At 56.3% G+C, this 16,655-nt stretch overlaps 1 protein-coding gene and 1 long non-coding RNA gene across 3 annotated transcripts; one reads left to right on the forward strand and one right to left on the reverse strand.

Annotated features, from left to right (window-relative positions):
• Positions 1–155: 155 nt before the first annotated feature.
• On the reverse strand, positions 156–5,857 carry Lbhd2 (LBH domain containing 2). Of its 2 annotated transcripts, none has more exons than XM_055593088.1 (4): positions 5,447–5,490; positions 4,104–4,190; positions 2,315–2,471; positions 156–810 (listed from the first exon to the last, which is right to left on the reverse strand). In XM_055593088.1, the coding sequence occupies exons 1-4, from the start codon at positions 5,450–5,452 to the stop codon at positions 677–679; spliced, it is 384 nt and encodes a 127-aa protein (XP_055449063.1). In that variant the 5' UTR covers positions 5,453–5,490; the 3' UTR covers positions 156–676. The 2 variants fall into 2 exon arrangements, with proteins under 2 accessions (XP_055449063.1, XP_055449064.1); XM_055593089.1 differs by lacking the exon at positions 5,447–5,490 and adding an exon at positions 5,730–5,857 and having other exon boundaries at positions 158–810.
• Positions 5,858–5,921: 64 nt separating this feature from the next.
• On the forward strand, positions 5,922–10,744 carry LOC129666057 (uncharacterized). Its single transcript, XR_008718480.1, has 3 exons — positions 5,922–5,980; positions 6,502–6,692; positions 10,547–10,744. It is a non-coding gene; the product is annotated as an uncharacterized LOC129666057 (long non-coding RNA).
• The last annotated feature ends 5,911 nt before the right edge of the window (positions 10,745–16,655 follow it).

The raw sequence follows: 16,655 nt of genomic DNA on the forward strand, positions 1-16,655 counted from the left end.
TCTGTTTTGAAAAGAAAGAATAAAAAAAAAAAAAAAAAAAAAAAAAAAAGGATTTTTGCAAGGAATTAATGAGGTCCAGGATGGAGGAAGACTCCTTACCCTAGCTACCATCCTTATGCCCTAATGGACCCAGGATGGAGGGCACAAGGGGTGCCTGGCCCCCAGGAGATCTCCAACAGGAGTGGGAGGCCACCAGGAACAGTGGCCGTGGGCAGTCTAGCTGAGGAAAAGCAGCGAGAGGGTCCCTGGGCAGAGACAGTAGAGGAGTCCACTCTGCAGCCCTGCACAGACCCGCCCCTGGAGCCTTCTGCCTCTGCTCAGCCTGCCTTTCCCCATCCCAGGCCAAGCACCAAGCCCCCGAGGTCTTACCCACCCCACACTCAGCCTAGGTTCTTAGGAGAGATCAGAAAGCCACCGGTAGAACCAAAATTGTCCCTAGCACCTCAAGTACCCACCAAGGGTGGCCGTAGCTGCCAGGAAGGGTGCCTTTATTTCTGCTTCAAACCACTGGACAAAGAGGGGTATCCTCCAGATCTGGGCCAGGGGGCACAAAGGCAGGGGTGGAAGTCCTGGCCACACCTAGTCAGGCAGGAAGCTTGGTGAGCTGGGTGTCCTGGTGGGCCCAGCCTCTTCTGTGAATCAGCTAGTCGTTTTGGGATTGAGGCCTTCTCAGCGGTCAGAGAGCAGAGCCTGTCGTGCCCTCATCTGTTACGGGACCAGGAAATGCCTGCGGCCCAGAGCTGGCACCCTGGATGCCATCGTCATCATCTGCTTCCTTTCCTGGTGCTCCTGGTGGACTCGGGGAAGGAGCTGTAAAACAGAACACCACAAAGGTGCAGAGCAGCAGCTGGATCGGTCCTGGGGCTAAGGTGAGCTTTGGCAGGCATCTGGGCGGGGCAGTCACTTCTTCCCTGGGGCTGATGGGAAGGAAGGAGCGATGGCTGCTTTGTTTTATTGCAAGGGAAGAAAGATTAGGCCCAGCTCTGGGAGCCAGAGCAGCCCTCCCCAACCCTGCCCTGTGCTTCAGTGAACAGATGGCAGAGAGAAGGGTGATAGACCGATAGCATCCCCCGAGCCCACGTCTCTGTGGTTACCTAAGGGCCGGTCTCTGCTGCTGCCACCGTCTCTGCTGTTGGTCTAGCGGGGGTGAGGGAGCTCTGAGCAGAAGTGGGGGCAATGGGCACAGACCCCTTCAGGCCCAAGCTGCATAAGGGCTACTCCCAGGGGCCGAGCTCTGGGAGGAAAAGGGTTTGTGGGGCTCTAAGCTTCCCTCAGTTCCTCACAAGGAGAGAGCTGCTCCAGGGGCTTCAGGGAATAAAGACCAGGGGACAGCTCATCTGTCATGTGTTGTGAATGTAAACAGGGTCTTGTTTTGGCCCCAGGTGTGGGATGTGGGGCTGATTCAGATGGTCCACAGCAGCAGACTATTTGCCTCATGTGGGCTCTGAGAGAAGCTCTTTGCCAGTTGCAGATAGTTTAAATCTGAGGACTTTGAAGAGAGAATAAATGCCAGAACCCAGAGAATGTTGGGAGGGCTCCGAGAAAGGAGGAGGTTGCTGTTCCCCCCTGCTGCTCCTGGTTGCTGTTGATGCACTTTGAGAAGAGTCAGAGATATCCAGAAACAAAGATTGGACTTGGCCCAAGGAACCTGACGACTCTAACCAGCAGGATGTATCTAAGAAAAACTATGCCCCTCTCCCCACTAACCCTTTCTCTCTCCTCTCTGGTGTTAGGGTATTGGAAGGGGTTGGAGTGGAGTAGGGAGAAAGAGACATAGGAAACGTAAATAAAATAGTATAAAAAGCAACGTCAACACTCATGCCCATAGCTTTCAGTGGCTTGGGAGCCACTCTGGAGGCCTCCACTGCCAGCCTGCTGGCTCTGAGGACTGACCCCTCCTATCTCACCCTCCTCTAGAAGATCCAATCTTTCACCAAGGCACCCGCTGCCGAGACATGAGGAACTCACGTTCCCAAATATGCTTTGGTACCCTGGCCCCTCCAGGTCCTTGTGGGCAACGTGCACTCTTCCAAAGATCTCAAGTCAGGGAAGAAGGGAGAACAGAGAGCAGGCTGGATGGTAGGAAGTGAATGAGCATCTCTCAGGTGCCAGGCCTGGTGCCAAAGGTGTGCATAAGGGCCAGGTACAGATGGGAGGAAGGATGGCAACAGGAGGGTGAAGGCCAGAGCATCTGGCACTGAGCAGGTGCTCCGGGTGTCGGGTGTGAACTAGTTTGGGGCCCTCACACCTACTGCAAACACAGACAGGAAGTGGGGTGCGTTCCCGAGGCAGGTGAGAATGTCCTCCCGCTTACCAGCAGCAGCCTGGATCTGAGGGGTAACCCTCTGGGTGCCCTCAGGTGGCCAGCGCAGCTCCCCGCTTTCCACAGCACCCACTTCAGTAGGTTCCACCACAATAGAAGGCAGCCGCTGGCAGAGCCGAGGGCCCTTCTCCCGGACACCTGCCACAGCCTGGAGAGAGAGTGGGGATCAGGGCAGTACTGGGCCATGGCCTCCTCTGCCCTGTCCTCCGAGGAAGGCCAAGAACAGGCAGGGTAACCAGCCCCTGCCTCTTCCCCCACTCAGAAGTAAGCACCCAGGGAACACTGTAGAAGTCACCTGGGCTCAGACCCAGAGAACCCCGTCTCACAGGTAGAGCCCGAGACGGTAGGGACCAATCACTCAGGAGTGGCCCAGGACTGAGCACCCCAGGTGCTTCCTGTACCTGGAACCCAGCACAGTTCCTTTCTGGGCGCTTCCCTGCTGGGTCCTTGGCCTCCTCCCTCCACATGGCAGGCCAAGGAGCTAGGAAGATGTTGCCATGGCAATCAAAGCCGGCTCCTGCTCATTGTTCAGTGCCCACACGCCCTCTGGGTGCCCTCAGCAACTCCACCTCCCATTCAAGGCTTTTCAAGGCTGAGGCTTTCTCACACAGCTCCACCCCTAGTGCTCTGAGGCCCTGGCTGGTCTGCGAGGCCCCACCTCCGTGCCCTCCTGGAGTTCTGGAACAGATAGGGACCTAGTGTATGTGCCTTCCCATAGTGCACACAGCCCTCTGGGGAGGGCAGGCACGCTGTTAACCACTGTTGCTGCATGGCTGCTCAGGACCAGCGGACACTGGCTTCCCACACACGTCCACTCTCTCTACCCAGGATGCTTTTAGCCCAGCACTGCAGGTGACCCTGAGGTCTGAGAACAGATGTCACAAGGCTGGAAATGAAAGAACAAAGGGCTCAGAGCAGGGACCCCATCCTGCCCCCGAAGCTGGACCCTCCGGGGGCTGGGATTGCCAAACCAGGCCTCCTTCCCCATCCTGGCTCCCTCCTTACATGCTGTTTTACTTCTTGTCCCTCAGCCAGGGGTTCTGCCCGGAGGGTGGGTGCCCAGTATGGTAAGATGGCCAGTAAGACTGCGCCTATGAGTCCAGAGTCTAGGCTGTGGCTATTCCTTCACTGGCTCCAACAACCTAGCCAGCTCCAGAACAGAGGGCCACGGCTGCTGCTTTGTGCAGACTAGATTCTCATTTAACTTCTGAAACAGGGTCTCAGACCCCAGACTGGCCCGAAACCCGTGAGATAGCCACGGCTGCCCTTGCTCCCTCTGACTCCTTCTATAGACTACTGGGATTACAGGGGTGCATCAGTGTACCCCACTACAAACGTGAGCATCTTGCTGCATCGACCTCCCTGCCCCCAAAAAACACTGGATCTGAGGGCACCCTATAATTGCACCACCCTGCAGAGAGCAAAGCGTGGTCCTGCTCTTGGGGAATGGGCGCTGGTGTCCCGAGGTCCAGAAGGGGCGCCATTAGCACGGTGGCTTGCGGTCAGTTGCTCTGTCCACCAACTTTCTGTAAAAATAGCAGTGGCCGCCAGGTGTGGTGGCTCATGCTGCTGATCCCAGGGCTCAGAAGGCAGAGGCAGGCGGATCTCTGTGAGTCCGAGGCCAGCCTGGACTACAAATCAAGTCCAGGACAGCCAAGGCCACACAGAGAAACCCTGCCTCAAAAAAAAAAAAAAAAAGCATCCCCACATGGAAGGGTAAACTGAGGCTGGCAGAGCTGGAGGCCAGCTCCCTCATGTCTCCTCCCCCTCCACCACTTACCTGTCCTGCTGGGCCTCTTGTGCCCTCGGTAGGACTCTCTGAGGCAGCTGACTGCGGGGCGCTCATGCTGCCGACTGCTGCGTTGGGCTATACAAAGACAAGAGCAGAACTGAGGCACCCACTGCTGGGTGTCCTCCTCCCCCAGGGACCCGCCCCGCCCCCGCCTAGCCCAGTGCTCACAGCTCCGGCCTGGTCTTTCCATGCTGCTCCCACCCAAGACCCCATCTGAAGAGCACAAGAGAACAGGACAGCTGCAGAGCACCCAGGGCCACAGAACCCTGGGGGGAGATTGACCCAGCCTTGAGAGCCTGGAAGTCTTCCCGGAGGAAATCAGCTGGCCCCAGGCCTCTCTGAGGGATCGGCAGCAGATCGTCAGGGCAGCAGAAATCATGGCAGACCCGAGGAACCCAAACAGGTCTGAGTCAGGAGGCTGGGAGCACCTGGGACTGAGCCAGCCAGACGCCGAGGTGCTGAGTTCCTCCCCAAGAACACCCCTTTACCCACAGACCCCTGGGGCCATGCCCTGAGAAAAGCGGACATCTTGCCTGCACACAGCCATGCCTACCCAGGCCGGGCACAGGTTGGGGAGGCTGGTCAGAGCCTTCACAGTGAGGGTGGTGGAAAAAAAGGCCCTGCCAGAAACCATCCGTCCACCCTCAGACTTTGCCCAGAACTGCAGCGGGGTGGGCTCTTGGGACCCAGCCCAGGCCAGAGGAGAATGAAGAGTGAGGGCTGACAGGCGCTGGCCGGATTTTGGACGGGCGGCACAGGGCCACCGGCTATAGGCCTGGGCTCTGGAGGGCAACTGGGCCAAGGCAAAGTAGTGAGTGGCAGGCTGAAATGCCCGAGACACCCTACTGGGACGCAGGTACTGGGGGCCTCCACAAGGTGAACTGCTAGTCCGGAAAATGAGGTTCCTTCTACCTCAGCTCAAGTTCCAAGGAGTCCCAGAGGGTCTGGCAGGGGGACACACCTGTGATGTGTACCCACCGGCCATAAGCAGCCACGTCATACTACCCGTGCCTCCGTCCCGAGCCCCCGGGGTGCCCTGTGGACCACTCCCGGCTGAGACCCCCTTAGGTTCCCGCCTACCTCCGAGTTCTGGGAACCTAGGCTAAGCCCGGAACAGAGACCCAAAGAGATGTCTCAGAGACAGAGGGAGGGGGGAGTGACCACAGAGGCCATGCAAAAAGGTGACGGAGGGGAAAGGGGCAGAGAGGGAAAATCTGGGGAGCCAAGGTAGCAGTAAGGATGGCGCTAGGATCGGGCAAGTGCCCACAGGCTGCCTCGCTGTGCCCGGTGCCGGGTGTCCCATGCCGCTGCGCCGGGGATGCCGCCCACACCTCCATCCGCTCTGGGGGAAGCCGGCCAGGTGTGGACCGCAGGCGCTGGGGGGCGCGGGGGGCCGGGCTCCGCGGGGGGGGGGGGGGGGGGGGGGGGGGGGGGTACGACCATGGGACCCGCGCCCGTCCCTTCCTCGGGGGTGCTCCCACCAACTCCTAGGAGCGCTTGCCCTCCTTCCCAGCCCCGGCTGCCAAGGCGCGCCCGGGGGCGGGGCGGAGGGGGGACGGAGCCTGAGGGTGGGGAGGGGGCGCAGCGCCCACCCGCACAGCCACCGCCACTCACCGGCGCTCGCTCGCGGGGCCTCCACGCTGGCTGCGAGCTCGCCTCCCTCGGTCCTCCTCCAAGCTCTCCGCCCACACGCGCTCGCTCGCAGCGGCCTCATTCACACTCCCGCCCTCTGCTCTGCAGGCCACAGGAAGAACCTGGCCTCCGCCTCCCTAGACACCACCCTAGCCCAGAACCAGGTCCTGGCCACTTCAGTCCCCTCTCAGTCTCAAGGTTAGGATGGGAGGTGTGGCGTTATGTGGAGCCAGGTAAGAAGAGGGTTTTCTCTGCTGGGCAACCGAAGGGGGAAATGGAGAGGACGGAATGTGGGGCAGGTTGGGGGGGGGGGTGCCACGTTCCTTCTCACATATTCAGCCCCAGTCCCGTTCCTCTTAAGCTGCTGAGTGACTCGGGACAGTCGGTCTGATGAACAACTGTCACCCAAGGCCATAGAGCAACACCAGGCACACAATGCCCCTTCCATGATCCACTGCGGGCTCTCTAACGGCCGTTTCTCCCAGAGACCTGCCATCGACACCCACATCTAGCTATCCAATCACCACGCGCCCCAGAGTTCAACAGCAGCCATGCTCGGCCAGTCCACCCTTCCCTTCCCACCAGCAGCCCGTCCCCATCCACCCCTCAGCCGCCGACACCAGCCCACCGTCCCCACCTGGCAGCCGTTCTGCACACACCCATGCTCGTCCTAACGTTGCACCCCGAGTCTACCCCTCAGCAGTCACACAGCCACCCGTGAGGCCTCCATCCCCTTCTTTCCGTGTATTCACAGCCATCCTGATATCACCCGACGTCCAGTGACTGTGAGCACCGGATTGCTTCACCCGTCCAGCCGCTCGGTGTTTACCATCCACACACAATTCTCGAAACACCAGCACAGGACACGCCCACCCAAAAGACAGTGTTTTTACCATCCTTCACCATCTCTCCAGAATTACCCAGGATGTGCCAGGCTTCCGCCAGGTAACGGCGTCATGCTTCCATGCACAATGTGCCTAACTCCAACTGTGAGTTTACTATCTGTGTACTCTCCGTGTGTCCTGAGCTACCTACCAGCTGTCCAGTCAGTCACGGTCCCTGACCTATAACTGAGCCCTCAGCCGTCATCCGTGCCCACCTCCATCCGTCCACCCACTGGCCTCACCCTCACCTATCATATGTCTACTTGTTCCATATCCATTTTCTGCCATAATTCACTATTAATCCCAAGTCTATCCAAGTCTAAGTGTCGTGACCATCTCTCCGCTCTTCTGTCTTGGAACATCCCACCTCTGTGCCAAGCATAGGCGGTGGGGAGAGAGAGACAGCCGTGAGCTCACCCGCCCCTGCTCACTCGCCACTGAAACCTCCCCGCTAGCCAACCAGTCAGCACCCACACATCGCCCCACCGGGACCATCGTTGGCTATCTACCGTCAGTGAGCTCTCATGATCCGCTTGACATTGACCCATCTGTACCCTGAGTCACCCGCTGTCTCCACACCGCTCCCTGCCTTCCAGTCAGCCGCCGTCCCCTTGCTATCTGCCCGTCCACCTTGCATGAATCCAGTTTTCCAGGAGGAGGTCACCTACCGTTTGCCCTGCTCCGTGTCACCACGTGACATCACCTGCCCACCCCACGTCATTCACTCTCCATCTTCTCTCTGTACTTGGTCCACTTTCTGAGCAGTCAGCAGCCATTTGCCATCCATGACGGTTACTCCTGGTTGTACACTTAACAGGGCCTGGAATCAGCTGAGAGGCAAGGCTATCAGGGAGGGGTTTTCTTTCGTTTGTTTATCTTCATTTTGCGTCTATTGGTGTTTGACTGCATGTATGCTATGTGAGGGAGCTGGATCCCCTGGAACAGGAGTTACACACAGTTGTGAGCTGCCTTGTGGGTGCTGGGAATTGAACCCGGGTCCTCTGGAACAGCAGTCAGTGCTCTTAACCACTGAGCCACCTCTCCAGCCAGCCCCAGGGATTTTCTTGATTAGGTTAAAAAACTCAAACACCCTAAGTGTACTTTTTGGTGGTGACTCAAATAAAAGAGGTCCTAGGGGGATGCTTTTGCCTGATCGCCTTTACACCCCAATGGTGAGCTCACCCACTTTGTTGCTGCTATGGGGGCGTTGGCTGCCATTTTCACTGGCATCAGAGCCCAACTTCTTTAGTCTCCCAAAGTGGACTGAAGGCCAGTGGCTCCCCAGGAATTCTGCAGGCCTTCAGCATCAGATTAGGACCCAGCCTCATGACTGAAGCTACCAGTTTGCAGCCTCTCCGTGTGAAGATGATCGCTGTTGGACTACCCAGACGGCATCCTGGAAGCTAATCAGATAAATCCCCCTTTAATATACATTCATTCTCTTGTTCCTCTCTGCTATTTCCCATTCACGCCCACCCATCTGCTATCCGGCATGCTCTTATCCATCACTCATGGTCCATCCATCAGTCCTGTACCCATCAACATTTTCCAATTCATTCATTTAAATAGACCCAACTTACTAGTTAGCCACTGTCCATCCGTTTACGATCCATCCATCAAGTGCCCACCGTCCGTTATCTATTTTGCCTGCAGCTCACCTGCTATCTACAGATCGTTCACTGTCTACCTGCTGGCTCTTTATCCATATCCAGCCCACCCTCCAACGGTCTGCCGTTTGTCTGTGGGTCGCTTCTCAGCCGCCCACCTTACACAGATGCTTCCTCCCTCTTCCGTCCACCCACCAGGGGAGCACAGCCTCGTTTCTGGTTCCTACCTGACCACTGTGCATGCGTCCTGTTTACTTCACTCTAGCATTGTAGCCAGCACCCCTCCTCCGCAGCCACCCAGCCACGCTGTGGCTCACGGGCATCCTGCCATGGCCGGCATCCTGCCCTGGGGCCATCTAGGATCCTTCCGTCACTGGCAGTGTTCATCAGTCAACTGTGTTCACCCCCCTCCTTACACCTCTTATTTCCATGATTTACCCTTTTTCTTATTTACCATTTTTCCTCTAGTCCTTCATAAAGCAAACGTTCACTTACTGATAACTATTAAAATTATACCTATAATATATTTTATATATACGGGGCTGAAGAGATGGCTCAGCAGTTAAGAGCATTTGTTGTTCTTGTGGAGGACCCCGGTTCACTTCCCTGCACCCACACAGTGGCTCACAACAGCCCATAACTCCAGCTTGGGGGAATCCAACACCCTCTTCTGGCCCCTGAGAACACCAGGCACGCACATGGTATATAGACTACCTTCAAGCAAATCACTCACACATATAAAATAAGACAAATCTCTGAGAAAAAGTCAGTATAAATAATAAACATTCATGGTTGAGGGTTGGATTCTGAAATTACAAAGGCAAATTAGAGTCAATCTAAATCTATAGTCCGATGATCCAGAAAGAGCCAGCCAGTCAGTGAGAAGCGTGTCTGCATAAAAATGCACACTCCGAGGGTGGAGAGACCGCTCAGTGGGTCCTGCGCTGCTCTTGCAAGGGACCCCAGTTCTGGTACCAAACCCCGTATCAGGTGGCTCATGCCCACTTTGGCTCTGGGGGATCTGACCCCTTCTGACCTCCACAGGCACTCACACTGACCTGCACACAGCCACACACTGGCACAAATGCATTTGTGTAATTGAAAAGAAAAATAAATCTTTTTCTGTTTGTTTTTTCTGAGACATCCTGGACTATCTTTGTAGACTAGACTAGCCTCCAACTCACAGCTATCCACCTGCCTCTGCCTCCTTGAGTGCTGGGATTAAAGGCATGTGCCACCATGTCCAGCTGTAAACCAATCTTTAAAAATGTACTTTGGGGGCTGTAGAGATGGCTCAGAGGTTAAGAGCACTGGCTGCTCTTTCAAAGGTTCTGAGTTCAGTTCCCAGCAACCACATGGTGGCTCACAACCATCTAGAAGGTCTACATGCCAACAGAACATTGGATACATAATAAATAAATAATTTTTAAAAGATGTACTTTGAAGGCAGGTGCAGTGACGCATGTCTGTAATCCCAGCTCTTGGAAGGCAGAGGAAGACGGATCTCCAAGAGTTTGAGGCCAGCCTGGTCTACAAAGTCCAGGACAGCCAAGGCTACACAGAGAAACTCTGTCTTGAAAAACCAAAAATAAATCTATAAATAAAATAGAAAATAAATAAACAAATAAAAATGTACTTTGTACTGAAATTTCAGTGCCTCCATCTCTTGCGTTTGGGATAGGTGAAACACATTGCCCAAGTTCCAGGGAGGGGGAGGGGAGAGAGGCGTCGCAGCGGGGTCTGCAGAGGTCTGGCTTGTACCTGGGCCTGCATGCTGGGAGGCTTGGTGACAGGAGGCAGAGGAGCCATGGGACAGGATCCTGCAGAGGGGCTTGGGGTCAGCCCCAGCTCTCTGTGGGAACGACCGAGAGCTCCCACAGAGCTTGAGGGAGGCCCGTTCTTAGAAAGGACCGCGTTCACACATATGCCCTTCACTCCAGGCACAGGGACCCAAAGGTCAGGACCAGAGGCTCACATGCCAGTCAGTCAGGTGCCACCGCAGCTTCAGCAGGAGATGCCCTTGCAGACATACCCTTGTCAGGCGCCATCCTTCACGACTTCCTTCTCACCTGGGCAGGAACTGCTCCCCTCATTGGTGCAGGCGTAATTGCCAGCTCAAGTGTTAGCTGTCATCCAAGGTGTTATAACAAGAGCATCGCAGCTTGGGGCTTGGCCCTGCGCGTGCTCAAGGCGGTGAGGTATGCGCTATGCTGTAAATGGGTGGGGAGAGGGAGCGTCTACAGAGACAGCACTGAGCCAGGGGTTCCTACAAAGTCACCTTGGGGCTTTGCTTTTTCTCAAATTCTAGGGGTTTCCCACCTTCATGCTCCCACTTGGGGCGTTCCCCACAGAGAAAGGCGAAGCTGGGAGCAGAGTTTTGTGTCTGGGTTGTGCATCTGAGAGAAGCCGAATCACTCCCTGGGCCTCCCTGTCTGATGCCGACTGAGTAAGGGATGGAGCAGCGCCAAGGAAGGTAAGACCTGAGCGCCTCTGACCGCCTCTGCTGGGAAGACCGCGGTGGACGCCGGCTTTGGGCCTGGACGCTTTGCTCTTGTCGCCCCCTGGTGGCCACTCGGCTAAAACACACCCACACAAAATGACACAAGGCGTTGGGGAGTCTCAACAGGGAATATTTGTACCGGTCGCTATAAACTGTACAGCCCTGCATTTTGTCCTCACACTCTGATTTTCTGAGAGAATACAGGTTTTCATTCCGACCTCCTGTGTTTGAGGAAACTGCAAGGAAAACGTCTGGCAGGGCCAGGATGTTCATAGCCAGGAAATGCTAGTTGGCTGTAGAAAGTTTCTGGACATTAGAGTTCCAAACTTAAGAACAAGCTACTTTTAATCAGAGAATTTTACCAAGAGGCGGCCCTAGGGGTTAAGGGGCAGGCGTGCCCTGGGCCCCAAGCCAGGGTAATGTGAGATGCAGAGCTTGGACCCTTGGCCTCACATCAGGACAATCTTCCCTCCCCACAGTGTCCCACAGTGGGGTGGACACAGGAGTAAGCAGGCCTGCCCCTGCCGCAGGACTGGGCCCGACCTCGGAGCAGCTCCAGGGTGGCAGCCTCCGGCTTCAGCACAAAGCCTAGTAGAGAGGCAGCTCGGCCCATCCTCTACTCCTACAGCCCTCTGGGGCCTCACTGCTCCACCCACCCACAATCCACACGTGGACTCCGCCCGGAGGTGCCTTTTCTCTCTCTCTCTCAGTGGGGTCAGGTGAACCTGCTTGCTGTCTCCGTCTCAACCCATCCTGCTCTGGGGCGGGAGACCGCACTGGCTCATGATGGGATGGGATGGAGTGGTGTGAGGCTCATTACATATATCTTTTAAGATTTTACGTGTGTCTTTTTGAGTATGTGCATGAGCGGAGGCCGGCAGAGGGTGTTGGACCCCTTGGAGCTGGAGTTACAAGTGTCCGCAGGCTGGCTGGCTTGAAACTTGTCAGATATATGTCGGGATTTGAACTCTGGTCCTCATGACTGGGCTCCAAGTGCTCTTAGCCACTGAGCCATCTTTTCAGCCCCCACTGTGCTTTCTGAGAACTGTGCCCTGAGTGGTGGCTGCCAGTCTTCAGCTGGGAAGTTCCCCATGGCCATCCTACCCTACCCTACTAACCGGCAGCCCGTGTTGGCAGTGCTGGGGACAGTCCTGCCCCAGGGTCTGTTGCAAGCAAATGGGCAGTAATGGTCAGGGGCCCCTTTGGGTAACAAAGTCCAAAATGTGTGCAGCTCACGCATGCTTGTTTAACACAGGAGCATTCCGGAAAGATACTCAGGGATTCTGGCCAACCCAATGGTACTTCCTGGGTGGCACGCCTCGTCTCTAAGTAGAATCTATTAGGTCTTTTCCCTTAATCACGAAATCCCAGTGAGGATGTCATGAGGCTCCAGGACAGACAGAGGAAGAAGTTAATTAGGCACAGGGAGGTGGGTCTGGGGTCCCAGAGCTGATGGAGGGGTGGAGCTTGCGTTGGAGCAGGTGATGTCTTGCTGATGGCCTGTAGGGGGTCCATAAAGAATGGGTGCGCACATCCCTTTCAGTAACTGGGAACTGTCCCACCTCACCTCAGCGGAGGCCGAGGTCGTCCCCTCCTCCCAGCAGTGGGGGATGGGAGCCATTCGCTCTCAGACGGGGTGGTGAGTGGCTTGCCGCAGGGTGAACAGCCGGAAAAGCTGAACTTCAGTTGTCCAGGCCTTTGCTGTCGACTGAGACCTGGAGAGCTACAGCATTCTCCCTCTCCACGAGCCAGGCCCACGTCGCACACTGCCGCACCACAGCCTGGAGTTTAACAGGCTCTTCTGGTTGACAGAGTCTGCCCTCCAAAAGCCCCCACTTGAAATTCCCTGCACACCTAGAGGCAGAGCCCATGACCAGAGCCAGTCAGCTAGGGCGCGCCACTCCCTGCTCCGGCGGGGACTGCTGGTGGGGGCCAAGCAAGGTTCAGAGCCACTTCCGCTTTGGTTCGCCTCATGCTGAGGGCTGGGGCCCCTAGGCCCCTTCACCCCGAGGCAGCCGTGAAGAACAGATGCTTACAGTATGGCTGACGTGACATCTGAATGCTCTCTCAGAGGCCTGGGCACCCATTTCGTCCTCCCCATCCCTCCCCACGCTGTATGGGACTCAGTGCCACAGGCCCGCATTTCCTCCAGGAGGCCATTCTGGACCGCACGGCAGCACCCCTGGAAAGCACCCCAGCACAGAGGCCACCCTGGGGACGGCTGGGCCAGTGAGGCTGGAGAAAGACCAGGAGCCAAGGTGAGAGACACAGCCTGGCTCAGCCTCAGACGGCGGCAGAGGGAAGGGCGTGGCTGCCCGCATAGCCTGGTCTGCAGAAGTGGCCCACAGTGGGAGCCTCTCTGATGAGAATAATGGCAATGTGGCAGGGATGTGGCCAGCCTGCCCGCAACATCACCTTGGCCCTCTTCAAGCCTTGCAACCTGTCCTGATTAGTTTTGTTGTCAACTTGATACACCTGGAAAGAGGGAGCCTCAGGAAAGGTTCCGCCTCCGTTGGCTTGGCCTATGGGTCTGTCCATGAGGGCATTTTCTGTCTTTCTCTCTACATAGCCCTGGCTGTCCTGGAACTTGCTATGCAAACCAGGCTGGCCTCAAACTCACAGGGATCCACCTGCCTCTGCCTCTGGGAGTGCTGGGATCACAGGTGTGCACCGCCATGTCTGGCCCATGTAGGACATTTTCCTGATTAATGATTAACATGGGAGGGCCCAAGGCCCTGCAGGGGGCACCACCCTGGGCTGGTGGGTCTGGGTTGTGTGTGTAAGGAAGCAGCCTCTTCTTCCATGTCACTCATTCTTCAGATCCTGCCTCCAGGTTTCCACCTCGAGCCCCTGCCCCGACTCCCCTCAGCCAGGAGCTGTGACCTGGGACTTGTAAGATGTACGTACTTCCCTCCTCTGTCATGTCTTTTTAAAACTCTCCTGTATTTGGGGTGTTTAGGCCTCTACCTCCTTTCACCAATCCCCCAACCTTAAGTAGGAGAGAAAAAAGATTAGTGGGTGGAGGGGGCCCAGACCCCTTTTCTTCTTCCGGCTGTTTAGGGTCAAGGGTTCTTTTAGGGCTCTACAGCAATCTCCGGCAGCTGCGGACACGGCTAGCAGCCTCCTCCACGACGCTGCACCCCGAAGTGTGAACCTCCACACCGTCTCTGGTCTCGGATCCCTCCAGACTGCTGCATGCCACACGCCCACACTGAATGCCTGACTGCACGCCATGGGACTCCTACTTATACTTCCAGAGTCCTAGACCACGCCCCTCTCTATACCATGCCTAGAAGGCCGTTACCAGCTGGCAAAGCCACGCCCTGCAGGAGACAATTAACAGCTGTGGACAAACTAGAGCCCAACCAAAATCCCACACTTGGGATTAAAACAAAAGCATTTTTATGTAACATTCAAAGGACCCAGAGCTTCCATTACAGTCCCCTGACTCAGTTTTGATCAGTGTTCCTTTTTTCTTTTCAGACTTATTTTAATTTTATGCGTGTGTCTGTGTGTGTCTGCACATCAATCACGTGCCTGCCTGGGTGCACACAGAAGGCAGAGTTATAGAGTTACAGAGTTGTGAACTTTCTTGTGGATGCTGGGACTCGAACTCTTCCTCTGGAAGAGCAGCCAGTGCTCGAGTGATTGCTGAGCCATCCCTCCAGCCCCTGGTCAGTGTTTTTTACAGCAACGTGGAAAGCCAACTGGGACAAATGGTGGCTGACTCCCGTTGCTGGGCACCTGGGGAGCAAGGTGCTGGCGGGCTGTAATCCTCTCCCTGTGGGACAGCGTCCAGACTAGCTGTCCCTGGGACACTCCCGCTGTCCTCGCTCAGGACTGGAGTGCCGCTACGATTAGGATCTGAGAGCCCAGCAGAAAGAAGCTAGGCCACCAGGGTGTGCTTTCCAAGAAGACACTGGGTCCAGTCCTCTTCCTGTCTCCCTTTCTGCTACCTTGACCCCATGAAATGAAGACTTCATCATGTGTCACATTCCGCTGTGACTCACTGTGCTGCCACAGGCCTAAAACCACACAGCACCAAGTGACCTTGTCTGAGCCCTCTGAAGCCATGGGCTAAAATGAATCTCTCTGGCTCTGAAATCGGCTAGCTCTGGCTATTTGTCATACCAAGGACAGCTAATGAGCTCAGGCAGGAAGGCAGAGGAAGGCATGTGTTCACAGTGCACTAGGCAGCGCTGGGGAGAGGCTGTCACGAGGCCTATCGGCTCTGGCAACGAGCCCAAAGGTCTAGACAGGATCTCAGCCCAAGGCTACCCTGGGATTCCTGACCTCCCCTCGGGGTTCTGGGCTAGGTTTGGGGTCTATGTCTAACAAGTGCTCAGGTACTGTTGCTGGTCCCACTGGAGACCACACAGAGAGTGGCAAGGTGAAGGGATGGCCAGAAGACAAGGACGTCCTCGCCCTGCCCCTCCTGGCTCTCCTAGGTCCACAGCTCGGGCAGGAGCCAGCCTGGGATCCTCCGGGGCCTCCCAGGCCTCTGCTGCTCATACAAGCTTAGGTAAAGATCCAGCTCCTCCTCCACCTCTGAACCCGTAGAGGGCCTCGTGCCCGCCTCAGCCTCATTCCTTATCTGTGCTGGTCAGAGGAAGAGCACGAGCCTGTAGCCCCAGGGGAAGGTGGAACAGTATCCCGGGAATAGCCCAGGCCGCCTCGGCTTCCTCTCTGCAAACCTCAGCTTGCTCTTCAGAGAGTGAGGCAGACCAGACCCTCCCTTGTCCCTCTGCTTCTCACGCAGCTTGGAGTGGAGTCTGCAGAGCGTCTGAGCGCACAGCACAGTGTAGCCAGGAGGAGATATTCTTGACCCAAACGCAGCCTCAGAGCGCCCCATCATCCCTGAGAGAGTGGGAGCTCTGGAAGGTTTTGGAGCAAGGTTGGGAGGCAGTCAGCCCCTCCTTTTCTGAAGATGTCTCTGGCAGTCACTGGGAGAAGGTCAGGCTGCCAGGAAAGTTGTGTGTGTGTGGTTTCCACAGGCTGTGTTAGCCTGCAACCCTTGTCCCTGCCTTTTTCTTGTTGCTGTTACCAGCTGTCCTGTGTGACTCTAGGATTGTCTGTGAGGACTGTGCCTCCTGTGACCTCAGACGGCACCTATGGCTTTCCAGAAGCCTCAGAGAATGACAGAGAGACCTCTTCCCTTGTAAATGAGCTGGGGGCCTCAGCGCAGCCTAAAGCTGTCCAGGGCGGGCAGCTTCCAGCATTGCTGGGCTTGCTGTTAGATACCAGAAGTGTCACTGCGGTGGGCTTTCCCACAGATATGACAGAGGGTTTAGAAGGGCTTGGGCTCAGTATAAGCCAGGGTGACTAAAAACAGCTGGTAGCATGTTTTCAGGAGACAACATAGGTCACTGGGTGCCCAACGGGCTGGAGTTGCTGGCCTGAGACTACCCTCACCTGGAAGAAGCGAAGGTAGCAGAAATTGGGGTCCAGAAAGAGAGGGTCACCCGTCCTCAGCTTCCTAGACAGGTGAGAAACATTTAGTCAGGACACTTCCAGGTGCCAATGGCAAGGAAGAAGCCAGGTGTAAATGCCCTCCTGTCTTCTTCCCCCTAGATGCCCTTCAAGCTCTGCATTACCTGAGCCCGTGGGCCGGATAGCAGGCCCCGATGTGATGGTACCCGCACAGGCCTCTTTGTAGACGTAGCCGCTGGAGAGGGTGGGGTGAACCTGGGGTGTGGGGGTGACAACTGTGCCACCAGCAGCTTTTCTCCTGGACCGCCCCGTGGCTCCTACCTCTACCGCTCTGTCATAGGGGTCTCTGCAAACAGCTCTTTCTGGAATAATCCTGACCTGATGGTGCTAGTCATTCCCTGCCGGGTCCTTGCCTGACAGGGTTGATTGATGCCCTGTGAAGGCTCACTGGCACCTGGCTCCTGCTGGCTCCCTTTCTCCAGCGGAC

The sequence above is a fragment of the Psammomys obesus genome, unplaced genomic scaffold, assembly GCF_907164565.1.
Source record: "Psammomys obesus unplaced genomic scaffold, mPsaObe1.curated_primary_1811, whole genome shotgun sequence".
In the NCBI taxonomy this organism is placed as follows: Eukaryota; Metazoa; Chordata; class Mammalia; order Rodentia; family Muridae; genus Psammomys; species Psammomys obesus.